General features: G+C 45.5%; 1 protein-coding gene across 18 annotated transcripts in view; it reads right to left on the reverse strand.

Moving 5' to 3' along the window:
• The window catches only part of phf14 (PHD finger protein 14), a 58,091-nt gene that overhangs the window by 20,567 nt on the left and 21,545 nt on the right, over positions 1-15,979 (reverse strand). For 12 of the 18 annotated variants that reach the window (XR_014118784.1, XR_014118779.1, XR_014118783.1 and 9 more), the window contains exons 11-16: positions 14,695-14,790; positions 9,835-9,941; positions 9,544-9,675; positions 7,920-8,082; positions 3,743-3,799; positions 3,430-3,551 (exon numbers count right to left, since the gene is read on the reverse strand). Coding sequence is in view for 14 of the 18 variants with exons in the window: in XM_081703040.1 (XP_081559166.1) it covers positions 3,430-3,551; positions 3,743-3,799; positions 7,920-8,082; positions 9,544-9,675; positions 9,835-9,941; positions 14,695-14,790 (677 nt within the window). In the remaining 4 variants the exon portion in view is untranslated. Of the gene's footprint in view, positions 1-691; positions 2,560-2,940; positions 3,067-3,429; positions 3,552-3,742; positions 3,800-7,919; positions 8,083-9,543; positions 9,676-9,834; positions 9,942-14,694; positions 14,791-15,979 lie in introns of those variants that run through there. The other 6 variants (XM_081703071.1, XM_081703024.1, XM_081703014.1 and 3 more) reach the window with 5 other exon arrangements.

Consider the following 15,979-nt stretch of genomic DNA (forward strand, 5'->3'; position numbering starts at 1 on the left):
CGTTATTGCATAAGCACAAATGCTCGTCACCTGCTGCCGTCACATGGGGTCTTTAGTTATGTGGTTAACCAGATTTCCCCAGGAAAGACTCTCATCACTCAGTCTTTCTTTCTCTCGCGTTCTCACTCCCTCTCTCTCACTCAGGCTGTGGACTTGGCGCAAAAAAGCAGGAAAGATGAAGGCAGATGAAGTAACATGGCACCATAGGGAGACAAGACTGTGGGCATTAGAGAAAGAAAGAAAGAAAGAAAGAAAGAAAGAAAGAAAGAAAGAAAGAAAGAAAGAAAGAAAGAAAGAAAGAAAGAAAGAAAGAAAGAAAGAAAGAAAGAAAGAAAGAAAGAAAGAAAGAAAGAAAGAAAGAAAGAAAGAAAGAAAGAAAGAAAGAAAGAAAGAAAGAAAGAAAGAAAGAAAGAAAGAAAGCAAGCTTGCTGGAGTCTTTGGCTGAAATAAACATCACGCCAGTGTGAATCCACCTCTCATTTACTCTTGCAGTTTCGAACATCCACTTATTCCTTTCTTTTTGAACGTGAGGCCAGCAGAGTGGACTCGGCTGGACACACATACGCTGGCCCCGAAATAAATCAGCCAAGACAGGAGGGTTGGACACATACACATACACACAGGGTCTACTACAAGGCAGTGCTGAGTGCTATTAATTACCCTGACTCTGACTCATTCATCACAGAAGCAATAAGGTGAAAAAGTCAAGAGTTTATTAAAGCTTGCTCAATGCAGAGGCCAGAGCTCTGAGACCACACACACACCCACACCCACACACAAACACACACACACACCCACAAGCCACAAATTTACTCAGACACTGCCCATGCAACTCATGGTCCCAAAGGCAATACCAACTATTTCAGCTCATGTAACATTTTCTCATGTAAAATTGCAAATGATATAGAAAACAAACATTTACATTAATAAATACATTAATAAAATATTCCATTTCAAAATGCTGATTGCAAATAAACACTGTCTAAATTGACCGTAAATGCTAACAGCAGAAGGGCAAACAGCAGGCACAAGAAATACAGTGACATAGCTGCACAATTTGGTCAACAAATACCACAAAAATGTCCCCACCCCTTAACTCCCACTGCACGTCTTGCAAATTCTTGTTACGCATGCGTGTGCTATGTCATAAAGCATGCATGTCTGCCATGGATATGGCAGGCCCAGCGCCTGGCTAAAGGCTGTATTTTTGCGGTGAAACTTTAAAGGGCATAGAGGTCATTCAGACGGACATGTCAAAGGCCCAAGCTCTGAATTCCTCTAGTGCGAGCTGGCTGTTGGAGAGGGCCTGCTTCTCTCTGGCATGCAGACAGGATATCCCCCACACCCCACCATGCTGAGGGACATCTCAGGGCACAGGGTGACACCTGTCAGCCATCCTGACTGAACACAAGGCAGCTGAGCTGTCAAGTGTAATACACTTCGGCACTAGGGGATGGGTGGGCTCTTTTGAGGCATGTCAGAATTTTGCCTTTTTAAGAGTAAAAAGGGATGACTTCTCGATGCTAAAAACACGTACACTATTCAATTCCATCCCTTACTATTTTCTTGTCATTGCTAAGAGACTATAAGCACTAAGCTGTAATTAGTATCACTTACATTAAAATACACTGGATGCACCAACACAAGCAAATACACCACAAGGAGAATTATTGATCCTTCTGTTTGATTTCTACCTATGTTCTACAACAACAAATTTCACAGAGCACAAGGAAAAGAGAGCAGCGTCTGGGTCAATGGCATTCATAATGCATTCACACAGAGGACGCTCTCAGCCAAACATCACGCCATTCGGTCAATACGGCCGATCGGCGCTCGTGATTGGCAGTTGGACAGATGGATGAAGTGGCGCTGTAGTGGCCAGAGGGGCCTGTGTGAAAGAGGCAGGGAGAGGGGCCTAGGGGCAGAGCCAACGCTCGCCATTGAGAGCGTCGTCCCATGAGTAGCCTGTAGGGTGCGGTGGGCTCAGGGAGTGGGGCCTGAGCCTGCCGAAGCAGGACGTTGCACCAAAGACGCAGCGCGACACATTGGGGAAAGAGGTGGCTGGTCCCCAGTTTACAACAAGAATGTTAGTTTAGCAGTCCACGATCACAGTCACCATCCAACAGCTGTGTGCCAGTTCCATCGGTACCGGCTAGCTAAGTGTCCCCAAGAGCTGTTCGCAGTCCATTTACAGCATCCATCTTCCTGTCAAGTCAAAATGAGTGAGCTTTAAGATCCGAAAGTTCTACTTTGGAAAGTATTCCCTTTCGTACAGTTCGTCCATATCTGACAGGCTTCCCTCTCTGTGGCGGATTCTCGGTGGAGCATCGTGTAGCCATGCTAAAGTCCATAGTGCAGTCCGCTCTGAGCAGAGGATGGCTGGAGGTGGCGGTCAGGGGTGGCCCTCTGTGACTCCTGCCCGAGCCCAATGCCGCTCTTCCAACCACTTAATCTGCCTCCCTCTCTCTCTCCCTCTCTCTCTCCCTCTCTCATCTGTCCCCGTTTTTAGCGGAGGGGTAGGGGGGGTGGGGGGGGGAGGTGGCGCTCGCCTCTCACGACCTGTTTAACGCAAAGATAGAGCAGACAGTCAGGGCAGCACACCTCCCTCCACAGCTGAGCCCCAACCCCAGCCTCTGCTCCCACACTCCTGCCTGTCTCCCACACACACGTCCATCTAACACACACACACACACACACACACACACACACACACACACACACACACACACACACACACACACACACACACACACACACTCACCCGTGTCACACACATCACCCGTCTCACACAGTACATGTCCTGCCCCGCACCATGTACACTGACTACACTTCACTGCCATCACTGGAAGCACATGATTCAAATCTCATTTTTGTGCAAGAGCTTCAAGAGCCTAAACAGCAGTGAAACTGACTAAATAAAAAAACAAATATACAGCTCACCCTGAGAAGACAGAGGTTGGGTCTGTTTGGTCTGAATGCTGCCAAAAAACCAACAAGCCCCTTTTAAATTTCTGTTTAAAATCTCCAGGCTCCACCTCAGTGCTAGCCTGGATCTGGTCTTTTTAACTTGAGAGGAAAAAAAAGCAGTTGAAAGTTTCGGGTGAAACAAAGAGTGAATAATTCAGTGTGTTTGTGTACTCATTAAATCATCATCCTGTTTGGAGGACTCATTGATGAGCCCAAAGACGGGAGTAGATCACACAGCTCATTACAGCTAAACAAAATGAGCAAACACGTGTGGCAGCTCAATAGAGAAGGCCTATCGAACGACTCCTACTCCTCTGCACACAGGGCACCAGCCACAAAATGAAGAGTGAACTTTAATCATGGGCAGAATATGACCCTAGTGTCTCTCTATGAACACCCACTGTCATGTGCGCACACACACACACGGAAACCAAGTCGCATGCAACATGCGTGCTCACCCACCTAACTAGGTTCTCGTTGTCGCCGGGGCCTTTGCAGGTGGTGCATTCGGTCCTGGTGTCGTCAGCTTTTGGCTTTTTCTGCAGTGCTGACTGTCGCTGCCTCCGTTCCCGCGGCACCGGTTCCTATGGAAACACAAGCCATTAGAGCTGACTGCTGTGCGTGTGCGTACGTGTGTGTGTGAGAGGCTGAAAGAGCGGAAGGTGATGTGCAAACATCCCCTTGCCTTTCGCCTTGCAATAATCGCACCAGATGCAAGAGAGTTAGACGGCATTAGCATTAACAGTGTGTGAATGGAAAATAGAGAGGTGTTCACCTCTATCTTCTCATCCTCACAGAGAGACACCCTTTTCCGCTTTTGGCCTCGGGTTCTCTGTTAAAAGAAGAGAGCATCTTCAGATAGACTTGAAACACAATTAATGATAAGTTTAAAGCAATAAACTTTCTCTCCCCCCAGGGTTTCAGAGAGTTCATTTACTTGTAACCAGTGACATCTTGCCAGCTATTGTAATGAAAGACAATGCTCTTTCAGTAGTTAGTGTACTGCACAGGATCTCTGCCATCGCTGTGCAGTGATCAAAACAGCACAAATGGTTTGCAGTGGTTACATGGTTCTCCTCACAGTAAAAGGGTAATCAAATGATCACATGGATCACAAGAAGAACACAGCTTGCTGGGCTTTACTGTTCAGCAAGTTTCCCATTCCTGCAGTTTAAAAAAAATAAACAAGTAAAAACCCAGCACTGCAGCTGTGAGCAGAGACATCATAGATGAAGGAACTCACGGATGAAGGAGCTTAGTATTGACAAAGGGCAGCTGCGTTAACCTCTAACCCAGATCTGGTTCCAGTCAGGCTCAGCTGGTGTCAAATTAAGGGCCCAGTTTGTGTGGAGCCCTGCCACCCTGCCAATACTCCACCCATCACCTTGGACAAACATGGTGCTCTGGGGTGGCTCACCTTGGGGCAGGGAAATGGATTACCCTTTGTGCCTAAATGCCCAAAGCACAAATGGATATGCAGATTTATAGCCTGGTGCTAACTACTCTTATTTGCCTACAGTGCAAAGCATTCAGCCACATAACAGCTAATAAAAATACAAAATTAATTAATTAAAAATGAAATAAAATGAAGGGATGCGCAAATCAAATAGAACCCTCTCCATTTTAATGAAATCAGGCGTGTGACAGCATCAGGCCTTTTTTAAAGGGGGAAGAAAAATCGACAACATATTTAAACAGATTGTGAAAACAATTCCATCTGCCGCCTTTGGCTTGCCACCGCATGGCAGATGGAACACTTATCATTATAAATGCTAACTGCTTCCACGCTGCCAACTGGCTCTTAAAGCCCTCTGCCCCCTCTCCCTCGACGGAGGGGACCAAACAAAGGCGCTCGTTTATTTCATCATGCCGTCATTATGGCGAACCCGATTGAGGTTATCTATTAAAGGCCGTGGAAAGATGGAGCAGCGAGAAGACACCACCAGCCTGCTTCTGCACGTCGTCGTGGCAGCAGCAGCAGTGGGGGTATGAGGGGAGGAGGGGTGAGCAGGTAGAGTGGCTGACTCAAGTCAAAGCCAGGCTTCGCCCGACGGAGGAAATGAAGTGGAGGACAACTTGGCTAAAATCAATCTTTTAATTAAGTACATGGCTGCGTCTTTAACAAGGCCTGAATCAATTCTCGTAGGAGTGGAGAAATTAGCCGAGCGCACCGAAGCTTAGGACGGAGTTGTTCTCAGCTGCCAAGCCCCCACAAGACTAATGGCAATGGTCCTGCAGGACGAAGCAAAATGATAATAATAACTTCTGTTAACCCAATGGAGGAACTCTGTCTACAGATTCTTCTTTTTCTCACTGGCGCTAATTACAGCATTTTTATCTAAATGGTGACATCTGAAGTGCCCTCAGAAGTGTCAACAAGAAAGACAGGTTTTCCAAACCAGAGAAATGGATTGATAAAATATCACAGTGACATTTATGAATTCACTCGATCAGGCCTTTAAGAAGGAGGGAGTAGAATGACTGGTGCATGGGTCAAAATGGCAGCGTAACACGTCCCCGTGATTGCTGGCTGCTATCAGCGTCAGTGACTCAGAGTAGCGGGCCAGCAGGGGGCGGAGTTGTGGATTCCTCTGACAGGGAAGTGGCTAAACCAGGGCCCACCATCGCTGTGTCACCCTGCTCACTGCATTAAAAATGCAAAGTATGGCTCAGCTGAGTGGCTGCACCACCATGCTGCTGTCTGAAGATAAATGCTGTACTGAAGCACCTAGAGAGAGGGAGAGGGGAAGAAAAGGAGGGAGAAAGAGAGGGACAGAGAGAGAGAGAGAGGGACAGAGAGAGAGAGAGAGGGACAGAGAGAGAAAGGGTGTGTGTGTATGTACTGATGTGAGAGAGAGAGGGAGGGAGAGAGAGAAGGTGCATGTCGATGAGGGGGGAGAGAAAGCAAGGGTTTGTGTGAATGAGAGAGAGAGAAAATGTGTGTGAGAGAGAGAGGGAAAGGCAGAGAGAGCCCTTAATCCAACTGCTTTATTCTGCGGACAACTTCACTGCACCTTCACATCTCTGTGACTTGCAGAAGCGCACATAGAGCGTGCACACACACACGAACCCTGTCTGTAGCGCACACACGCACACGAACCCTTTCTGTAACGCGCACACACACACATACACATTAGCTTGCGCACTCTGCGAAAAACTGGCTACAAAATACAACTTTCATATCTCAAATTCTGTGCCCCCCATCCCCCGTCAGCAAGTGCAAGTGTCCTGGAATAAAGCTGCCTGTAGCCCTGCCTGTAGCGTGCGCGCACACACCCACACACATGAATCCTGCTTGTAGCACGCACGTGCACACATACGAACCTTGCCTGTAGCGCGTGTGCGCACACACACGAACGCTGCCTGTAGCCCGCGTGCACACATACGAACCCTGCCTGGAGCACGCACACGAACCCTGCCTGTAGCGCGCGCACACACACAAACCCTGTCTGTAGAACACACTCACACAAACCCTTTCTGTAGCACACACACACACAAACCCTGTCTGTAGCGCACACACAAACCCTGTCTGTAGCGCACACACACACAAACCCTGTCTGTAGCGCGCATACACACACACACACACGAACCCTGTCTGTAGCGCACACACACACACACACGAACTCTGTCTGTAGCGCACACACACACGAACCCTGTCTGTAGCGCACACACACAAACCCTGTCTGTAGCATACACACGCACACAAACCCTGTCTGTAGCATACACACGCACACAAACCCTGTCTGTAGCATACACACGCACACAAACCCTGTCTGTAGCATACACACGCACACAAACCCTGTCTGTACCACACACACACACACACACACATTAGCTCGCGCACTCTGCAAAAAACTGGCTACAAAATACAACTTTCACATCTCAAATTCTGTGCCGCCCCCCCCCCATCCCCTGTCAGCAAGTGCAAGCGGCCTGGAAGAAAGCTCACTCTGCTCCTCCCAGTCTCCTTCCTCCCAGAAGGGGTGCCGGGTTATTGACGGAGCTTAAAAACAAAAGGACCGCGGAAAAAGACGGAATGCACGAGATGCGGCGAGCTCGTCTTTTCTCTGATACAGATCTTTTGTCTCCCTGGAGGGAGCAGGGCTGTCGGAGCACTATCTGGGGATCAGAGTGTGGTGGACAGTGATAAGTGAAAGCCACAGAGAGCCTGACAGGCAAGCCCTATCTTACGCCCGCGTCCAGCTCTGAGAACGCACACGTGGACACACATGCGCCAGTGTCTGTGTGTGTGTGTGTGTGTGTATTCCATAGAGCTGATGTGGCTAAAAGGTACAGCAGGCATAAGCTTGCTTGTGCACTAGATATTAAATAGCAAGTTTAGTAGTTTAGGTTAGGGGGGTGGCACTCCCCTTCACTGATGGTCCTTCTTGGGCCTTCCATCAGTCTTCCTAAAAAATAAAAGTCTTATTTTTCATTTTTTGTGCTTGCTGCATAAAAGCTTTACAAGAGCTCTTCACTGCACATTCCCAAATACTGGGCAGTGTACACCTGACCTTGAGGATACCTGAGAGTTCTCCAGAGTGCAGGTCAATTATTTCTCATGAGTGAGGGGCAGGCAAGCAATTAGAGATTAATACATTAATTAATACATACATTCCACCTGTGGAAATGCATCATGCAAGACTGGGTGAGTGAATTAGAGAACCTCAAACTTCACTATGGTGCTAAGAGGCAAGTAAGCTACTGTAAACCTTAATATTCTTTCATTTTGTCTTGTTGAGAAGCCCAAGCTGACTGTGAAAATTACTTCAAATTCTATAAAAGCTAGACAGTGGGGCATTTCCAAGTGCTTGTTTTTTCAGTGAATGCCACTCACTCACTCACACACACACACACACACACACACACACACACACACCCACACCCACGCCCGCACACATGCTTGCAGATACCTCATATAGCTAATGTCCACGACTATTACTTATACTCACCGTGCCCCTCACTTGAAGCTTTTTAGGCTCTGGTGACATGTCTTGAGGGATGAATTTGATTGGCCCCTTGATCTGCCTCCTGGACCTTTTGGTGCCATCTGGAAGTGTCTCCATGGCGATGTCAGCCTCGTCACTGCTGGCCTGGTCACACTCGGAGCACTGCCTGGAAAGGGCAAAGGACAGAGGAGCACATCTCACTTGCTGCCTTTCTGACTTATTGATTTCCCAAGCTGGAAGAATCTGCCAGATGAAAAAAGGTCTCCCAAGATCCCTGCTGAGTCTTTCCATCACAGTCATGAGTATGTTAAATATGGAAAAAAGGTACAAATATGTATGTGTCTCTGTGTGTAAGTAGCAAAGGTCTGAGTACACAAGGTTTCCAAAGCTATGCATAATGAAACTGAAGAATTTGTTTGGAATCCGTGAAGAGGTTCAAAACCTTTTGGATTCTGTCGTGTTCCTGGCATGTGGGTGACAACAAGTAGGCATTACACCCCACCCCACTGCCAATTCAGAAGTTTGTCTTAAATGCATTCTAATTACATCAGGCAGTGCAGAACTGCATCTCACTTTCTTATTCAAGGATTAAATGAATTACGCAAATCAGCAGCAAAAGCACTGGGCTCATTCAGACAAGTAAACAATACACACACGCATACGCACACGCACACAGACACATACAGACACACAGATACAAGCACAGGAGTGTACAGACATGTCCAAGCAGACACACACACACACACACACACACACACACACACACACACATTTGGAGCACCTATGATAATTCACCATCTTAGGTTAGAAACAAGTCCGTTAAGACTCATTTTCATTAAGAAGAATGAAAAGGAAAAATCCTGTTTTCAAAAATATGAATATAACTACCTATCAGTCCAAATACACAGGCCTTTCAATAAGCTTACCTAACAAATTCAAACAAAGGACATTTAGAATGGAAGAGCACTTTAGTTTTCAGTAAGAGAAAGGTTACAAGGGACTCTACTTCACAAGTAACAATGAAGAAGGGTCACTGCACACGAGGTAGTGGTAGTTTACTGGTTAAGGTATTGTAATTGTAATTGCAAAGTTGCAAGTTCAAGCCCCACCACTGCCAATTTACCACTGTTGGCCCTTAACCCTCAATTGCTCAAAGGTGTACTCAAACATGACTGGAAATCACTTTGGATAAAAATGTAAATATAAATGCTTCACCTGTGACAATGAAGAAGTGCAAGTTCTACACCAGTCACAGTAAAGAAAGGTCACCAAGGTCACTTCTTCACCAGTCAGAGTAAAGAACTTAAATGAATTGTCCCAAATCTCCAATACCCCTAATCCCCAAACACAAGTTAATTTTGTGTGGGTTTTTCTTAACCAAGGTGCTTTTTTGCTGGCTGTTCTTCTCAGAAAATGTCACTCCTTATGCACCTTGGCACCTGGAGCACTCCTTGTCTCCAGGAGTGACCAAGTAGCTTACTTCATATGCATCTTTGTGTTTGAGGACCAATGAGAAACAGGAAGGCCAACCTTCTTCTGAGCTTAAGAGTCATATGTTTGCCACATGCCGCAGTACCATGTGAATCCCTTAATGTGTGTGTGCTGCTGTCTGCTGCATTCAGCCTACCAGTAGCTGTTCTTGGTCTTCTTGGGCATGCGGGTGAGGGGCGGGTCCAGGCAACCCAGGTGGTAGTGTAGCTTACAAGTGTCACACAGCAGGAGAAGGTGCTGGTCCTGGTTCCTCTTGCAAATCCCACAGCTACAGAGAGCATGTCAGCAGTTTACAATCAGCATTCGCAGCCTGTACAGCAAGGCGTGGCTACAGCATTGTGGATGTGCATGCTTAATCAGATCTATTGCCAGCGTAGAGTGAGGTCAAACCCTTTCAGCACATGTTCAATGGTGGGCTGAAGGTCACCTGTAGAGCACGGCTGGGAGGTTGGAAGACTTCCCTGGACTTCCACCTTCCTTCTTGCTGGGCTTTCGCTCTTTAGGAGCCTTCAACACAGCTGGCGTGTTGAGTTTCTGTGGATATAGATCAATGTGATGTCACTTCCTTGTTAGAGGAAAAACAGCCAGATGGACTTTACTGTGCTCCTTGGGGTACCATATGCAATGTCATAAATATGAAAAACAAACGAATGGATTTGCAAACAATGACTTAACCAAATTTTAAGCACCCCCCCACACCCCACCCCAAGCCCCACCTCCAGACATTCAAAGTCATTAAAGTTAAGACAACTTCTCTTGGGAGTGTGACCCTCAAGGAAGGCAGTGAAGGACAGGGACATCTCTGTGAGGAAAGGGAGTTTATGGTGGTATATCGGCAGAAAACAGAGGGGGTCGCCTCCATTTCCTTCCCTCACCATCTCTACTGCATCGTGGCTGTCTGGGTTAATTAGAAAAACTCTCTCACAGGGCCAGGCGCCACAACAGCTAAGTCCGCCTAGTCTCTGGAGTGGCTCTAATCTGAGTGCGCTCGATTCCCAGCACCCCAGGGCTCTCTGCGGCGGGTGAAGGGCCCTGGCCTCTGAGCAGGGCACAGGCCAGTGAGATTCCCGCATTGCGCGCTCTGCCCCTCGGGGCTAGCACAGAGATAGTACCCATCTCTATTCAGCAGCAATTTAGGCAAGATTAGAGGAAAAACTGGAAGAAAAAAAAAAACAAAAAAAAAACATTGGCCATCTTGGACTTACACAAGCAGCAGGCGGAGGGCCATCTGGTGGCGGTGCTGTGGGAGTTAGATGGGTTTTGCTACCTTATGAGCATTTCAGAGGTCCCCAAGGCATCCTGGGAAGGGTCATGTGAATGACTGATCCTCTGTCACTTGGGAGTCCACAATAACACTTTGAACCCCCTGCTGAAGTTTCTGAGTTTCAGTTTTAGTTTTTATCTTTATTTTTTATTTTCATTATTTCACAAAGTTCAAATGACAGCAATGATACATTCAAACATCAGTTTATAACATTTTAGAAGAAGCAGTTATATAAGAAGCATTTTATAAGAAGCAGTTATTTTCCCTGAAGCACTATGCTTCATGAAGAGGCCTGAGAGCCCTGAGGACTGTATGACTAGATGCTCACACAGACACCCAAGACCATGTCACCTCTAACAGATCTTTCAAAATTCTCTTCAAAGTGTTCTGCTGCAAACTCCTGTTTCACTCTGGCTGCCCTGAGTGATGTGGCCCTCTCCCAGGGACATCAATAATTTGGGGGTAATGTACAGACACCAGTGACTGATCAGGAATGAAAACGTAGCGGATAGATGACACAAAGACATGAGGCACTTTGACTGATGTTGCTACTTAAACAGCACACGTCTTCTAATTATGTGATTTATGGCCATTGTCGCGGACTGGCTGACACTTTCCATCCAGACTGCCGCCAGCCACCTCCCTGTTCCCACTCCATTATTATACCATTTAGCCAACCTGCTGAGAAATGTTCACATTCTTTTAATTAACCGGCCTTTCGTTCTCTTATTCCATTTCTTTAGTGTGAAGGAACTTTGAAAGATTGTGGGTGCTTGAGTTTGAAATCTTGCTGAGTATGCCACAGTAACTCTAAATGGCTCCCATGATTTTACACGTCTCATAGGTGCATGCGGCATACAGATCTTTCCAGCGGCACAGCCCAGATGGGGAGAGTACATCTGCAGAATTACACCTTTAATTGTGGATATGCGCATGCATGCACACATCTGCATTTGCACGTGTATAAAGTTGTTTTTTTCCCCCTCCAAGTTTGATTTTCATATCATATTTTTAATACAAGCAACAAAATCCACACTACTACTAGTATTAAAGATGCTCACTTTAACACAGCACCTCAGCTCCTGTGCTCCTGTGTGCATCAAAGTGATTAACAAGGTGACAAAACACAGACTACTGGTGATACTTTCTCAATGACAACCCATCTCTCTGTGCATAGGGGTGTGTGTGTGTGTGTGTATGTGTGTGTAGGTCTTACAGCTTGTCTGAAAGTAATTTCTCATTTCGTCTCTGTGCTCTTCACTCATTCACACCTCTACACAGCAGGAGCTGAAACGGCTGCCTGAACGAGTCTCTCTGAAGCAGCTTGCTGTTTGAGGTAACGACTGTCATTCTAAACTCCTCACAACCTAATGACCCCCCCAGAAGTACTCAGTGGAAGATTCCAGAAGAGAACTCCAGTTGGGGGACTTATATGAGCTGCCAGCTGGAGTTAGCTGCAGTATACACATTAATATTTAGAGAAAGAAAAGTTTTGGGGACCCTTTTGCTTTACCTGGATTTCCGTATAAATGGTTCCTACAATGTCACCTGACTTTTTCAAAGTCATAATAATAAAAACACAGGCTAATTTAACAAACACACATATTTTAAATTACAATATCAATAAAAGTATGTGTACACATACAACAAAACTATGTGAACTGCTACAAAAATAACCTCTTTAAAAGAAGATAATTGGAACTGATGTTCTATTCAATTAAAGTCTGAGTTTGCCACATACAAGAAAGCACACAATTCTGGTTACCTGCTTTTAACAGTTGGATTCTGCAATTATGAAAATAACAATATGTACAATATGGCCCAGTCAAAAGAGAATTGAGAGTGCTTTAACAGAAAGAGGTCTAATAAGACTGATAAGGGAGACAAACGGATTTCTAAAGACGTGGGTCTCCATTAGTCCAGTCAGCCAGATGGTTGATTAGTGCACGTGCTTGCTATAGAATCCACTCACTAGTGACAAAGATCCCCAGGGTGACAGCTAAGGCTCTGCAGACATGTGCAGCACTTAACAACATCTGTGTTCATGAGCCTACCACAGTACATGAGTGGCGTTTCATGGGAAACTATGATGAAGGAAACTATCAAGAAAAACATCGCATCACTACTACAGCGTTTTTAAAAATTATTATTTATAATTACATATACAGACCTTGTGTAGAACACTACTAAGACTAGAAGTGCCTACCTCCAAATGTGAAAACTAAGTCCCAATTGTGAAGCATGTACAGGTTTGCTGTCTCTTGGTCTTGTTGACCTAAAATCCTCTGTCTCCTGCAAGGTCTCCAGATGAAATTCAATGGCAGAACATCACCATGTTTGCCTGTGATCTAAAAGGGGTATGGTCATGCAGCATGACTTTGATACTACTGAGTTCATCACACAGAATAAATTCTGCATTTCGAATGGCCAAGTCAGAGTGCTGACCTCAGTCCTATTGAAATCCTGTGATGTGATCTCAAAATGGCTAATCAAGCAAGACATCGCATAATTATACCAGAATAGTTTTATAAAGTGTAATTATTCCAAAATACCTCAAACGTCTGTGCAGGACAGATAAGCAGCTACAGAGACTATCTCGATGAATTTATTGCCAACAGATGAGGTAGCTACGCTAGACTACACTATTTCATTAATATCAGCCTCAATATTTAGTAAATTTAAGGCTTCAACTTACTTTTCCATTAAGGACTTTTATCATTTAAAATCATTTGTTCAATAAAGATATGTCAAATGTTATATATTGTTTATCTTTAAAAAAAAAAAATTTAATAGCTATACCCTATCTAATTGCAACTGTTCAGAAAATTCAGGTTTAAATAAGCCCAGGACAATCTTTCACATGTTCTTACATAAATATTCTTAGCTGGTACTGAGTCTCACACACCATGGCAAATGGCATTGTTAGTGAGCACTGGTATTTAACAAAGAAAGGTTGCACAGAACATGTCAGACTTTCGCGTTTCTCATTCATTAAGTGACCGTCACCCATGGCGACGCACCTCAGCGATGCTGTTGCCATAGTGAAGGGGGGTGCAGGGGTCAGGAGCTTTTAGCTGCTGAGTGTGGGCTGTGAGCACGGCCAATGACAGGTCAATCAGTTAGCACAAATGAAAGAATTTCGCAAACAGGAGAGTCATTACAGCAGGGGGAATTACCCGACGCTAGCAACCCCATGGGAGTGCTGCCCGCAATCTAGATTTCCCTCAATCACATCTCATTCCCATGGTGTGAGCGTGACAGGCCGACGTGTGGATTTCTCTTTCGCAATGCTCCGAGAACTCAAATATGACCAACAGAAAACAGCAAGGGATCTGTTAATGTGAATCTCAGAACACTGACTGATTGGACACTGGTTCAAGCACTGGAGTGTTCTGCTGCCAAAAAAGCAAACAAATAAACAAACAAAAAAAAATCACCTCATAAAAAGAAGCCTGAAATGATCAGAAGCAATTTTGGCATATAATGATGCATAAGTGGACTCGCCTGCTTCTTTTTAAGTTGAGCTGACACTCGTTTTTTTGGGGTGAGGTGATGCTCCAGAAGAAACTCTCTCCCTGGGGCATGTGCCACTACGTGCTTATCACACCTTTAAACTTCATCAGAAACATGTGGTTATAAACATGTTACTGACAGTTACTGCTATCCATCTTCCATCTCATTCAGACCACAGGAATTATGTCTTTATGTCTCTATGAGGCAGAGCAAGGCAAAGAAACTGTGCATGGCAACAGAGTATAAATGTACAGACTGTATAAAATGCACCCCAAAGACTATAATTATGTCTGTTAATTTTAACTATGATATGTTTCAATTCTTCAGTCTGTACATCAAAGCTTCAGTGAGCACACTGTCGGTATGATGAAGAGAAGTGATATGAGGAGCAGAGTCTGTGTATTTGTGTGTGGGTATGAGTGAGTGAAGAGCAGTGCTGGTAGCAGAAAAGCTGGGAGGAGAGACAGGGAGTGTGGGGCTGAAGGTGCAGACATATGACGGGCAGTGTACCTGTCCCAGGATGCCTCCCATCATGCTCCACATGGCCTGGCCCTCCGTCCTCAGAAGCCCATTGACATTCTGTAGGTCCTCCAGAGACTCGCACAGCTGCAGATAAAAGAGTCACATGGCTGCAGATAAGATAAGACAAGGACAGGCCTGGCACCTGTCCATTAACACACACACTCACACACACACACACACACACACACACACACACACACACACACACACACACACACACACACACACACACACACACTCACATGCACGCACACACACAGCTGCATGAAAAACTGTCCACAAATACAAGGGTAATGCAGTGAATGTTCAAGTGGGCACATGCAAGTATATGAGCAAACATAAAAAGTTTATAAACCCAATCACTGCCCCCTAAAACACATATGTGATACAATATCTTGAACTTAAGACATATACAAAGCTGGAGCAAACAATGAAATATAGAGAAACAGCACCCCACTTTCCCCAGTACACATCCCTCACACAGGAGAGAATACAAACATACAGACACCAACACAAACGTGCACACATACCCACATGTGCACACACACGCAGGCACACACACACGCAGGCACACACACACACGCGCACACACACCCTAAGCGCTGGCATTTGAGTGTGCGGAGGCCCCTCGGAGCTCCAGACAGCAGATAAGCGGCAGGCAGCAGAGCGATAGAGAGGATGATGAGAGGGAACAGTGGAGAGGTGAAGTTATTATGGGAGTGGGAATCCAAACTGGAGAGTGCTGCCTCTTATCTCCCTCCCATTTGAAGATGAGACCATGCACAGAGAGCTAACATAAAAAGTAAAAAAACCCAGTTTGTGTAGACGAGAGGCTCACACCCATCCTGAGGCTGAAAGCACACCTGGGTCAAAGGTTCAGAAACCTCTGCTTGGTAGACTCAATGCTATTAACTTAAAACCTGTGGTTTGCTTGCACATATCAACAAATGTTCAAAGACACAAGATTAGAGTCATCAGAGACATCATTTTGAACTGACTGGTACATGACTACTGAGTCTTGTTATATGAGCAATTTGTGCTCCTATATTACATTTGACTATGTATTTACACTGCACTTTGATTAGAGAATGTGGCCTCCAGTTATCTCTTCAGGGACAACATCAGAGAGCAGCATCACCGATATTTCAAAGTTTGTACTCTCGTCCTCCATGTTTTAGACATATATCTGCATTATGTGTGCTGTACCAGTTCCACTGTATCCAACAGCAATTTGTCACCGCCTTCTCCCAAGGCCAGAGTCATCTTAAAGCGA

The sequence above is a fragment of the Electrophorus electricus genome, chromosome 2 (assembly GCF_041902795.1).
Source record: "Electrophorus electricus isolate QZ-2024a chromosome 2, ASM4190279v1, whole genome shotgun sequence".
Classification (NCBI taxonomy): Eukaryota; Metazoa; Chordata; class Actinopteri; order Gymnotiformes; family Gymnotidae; genus Electrophorus; species Electrophorus electricus.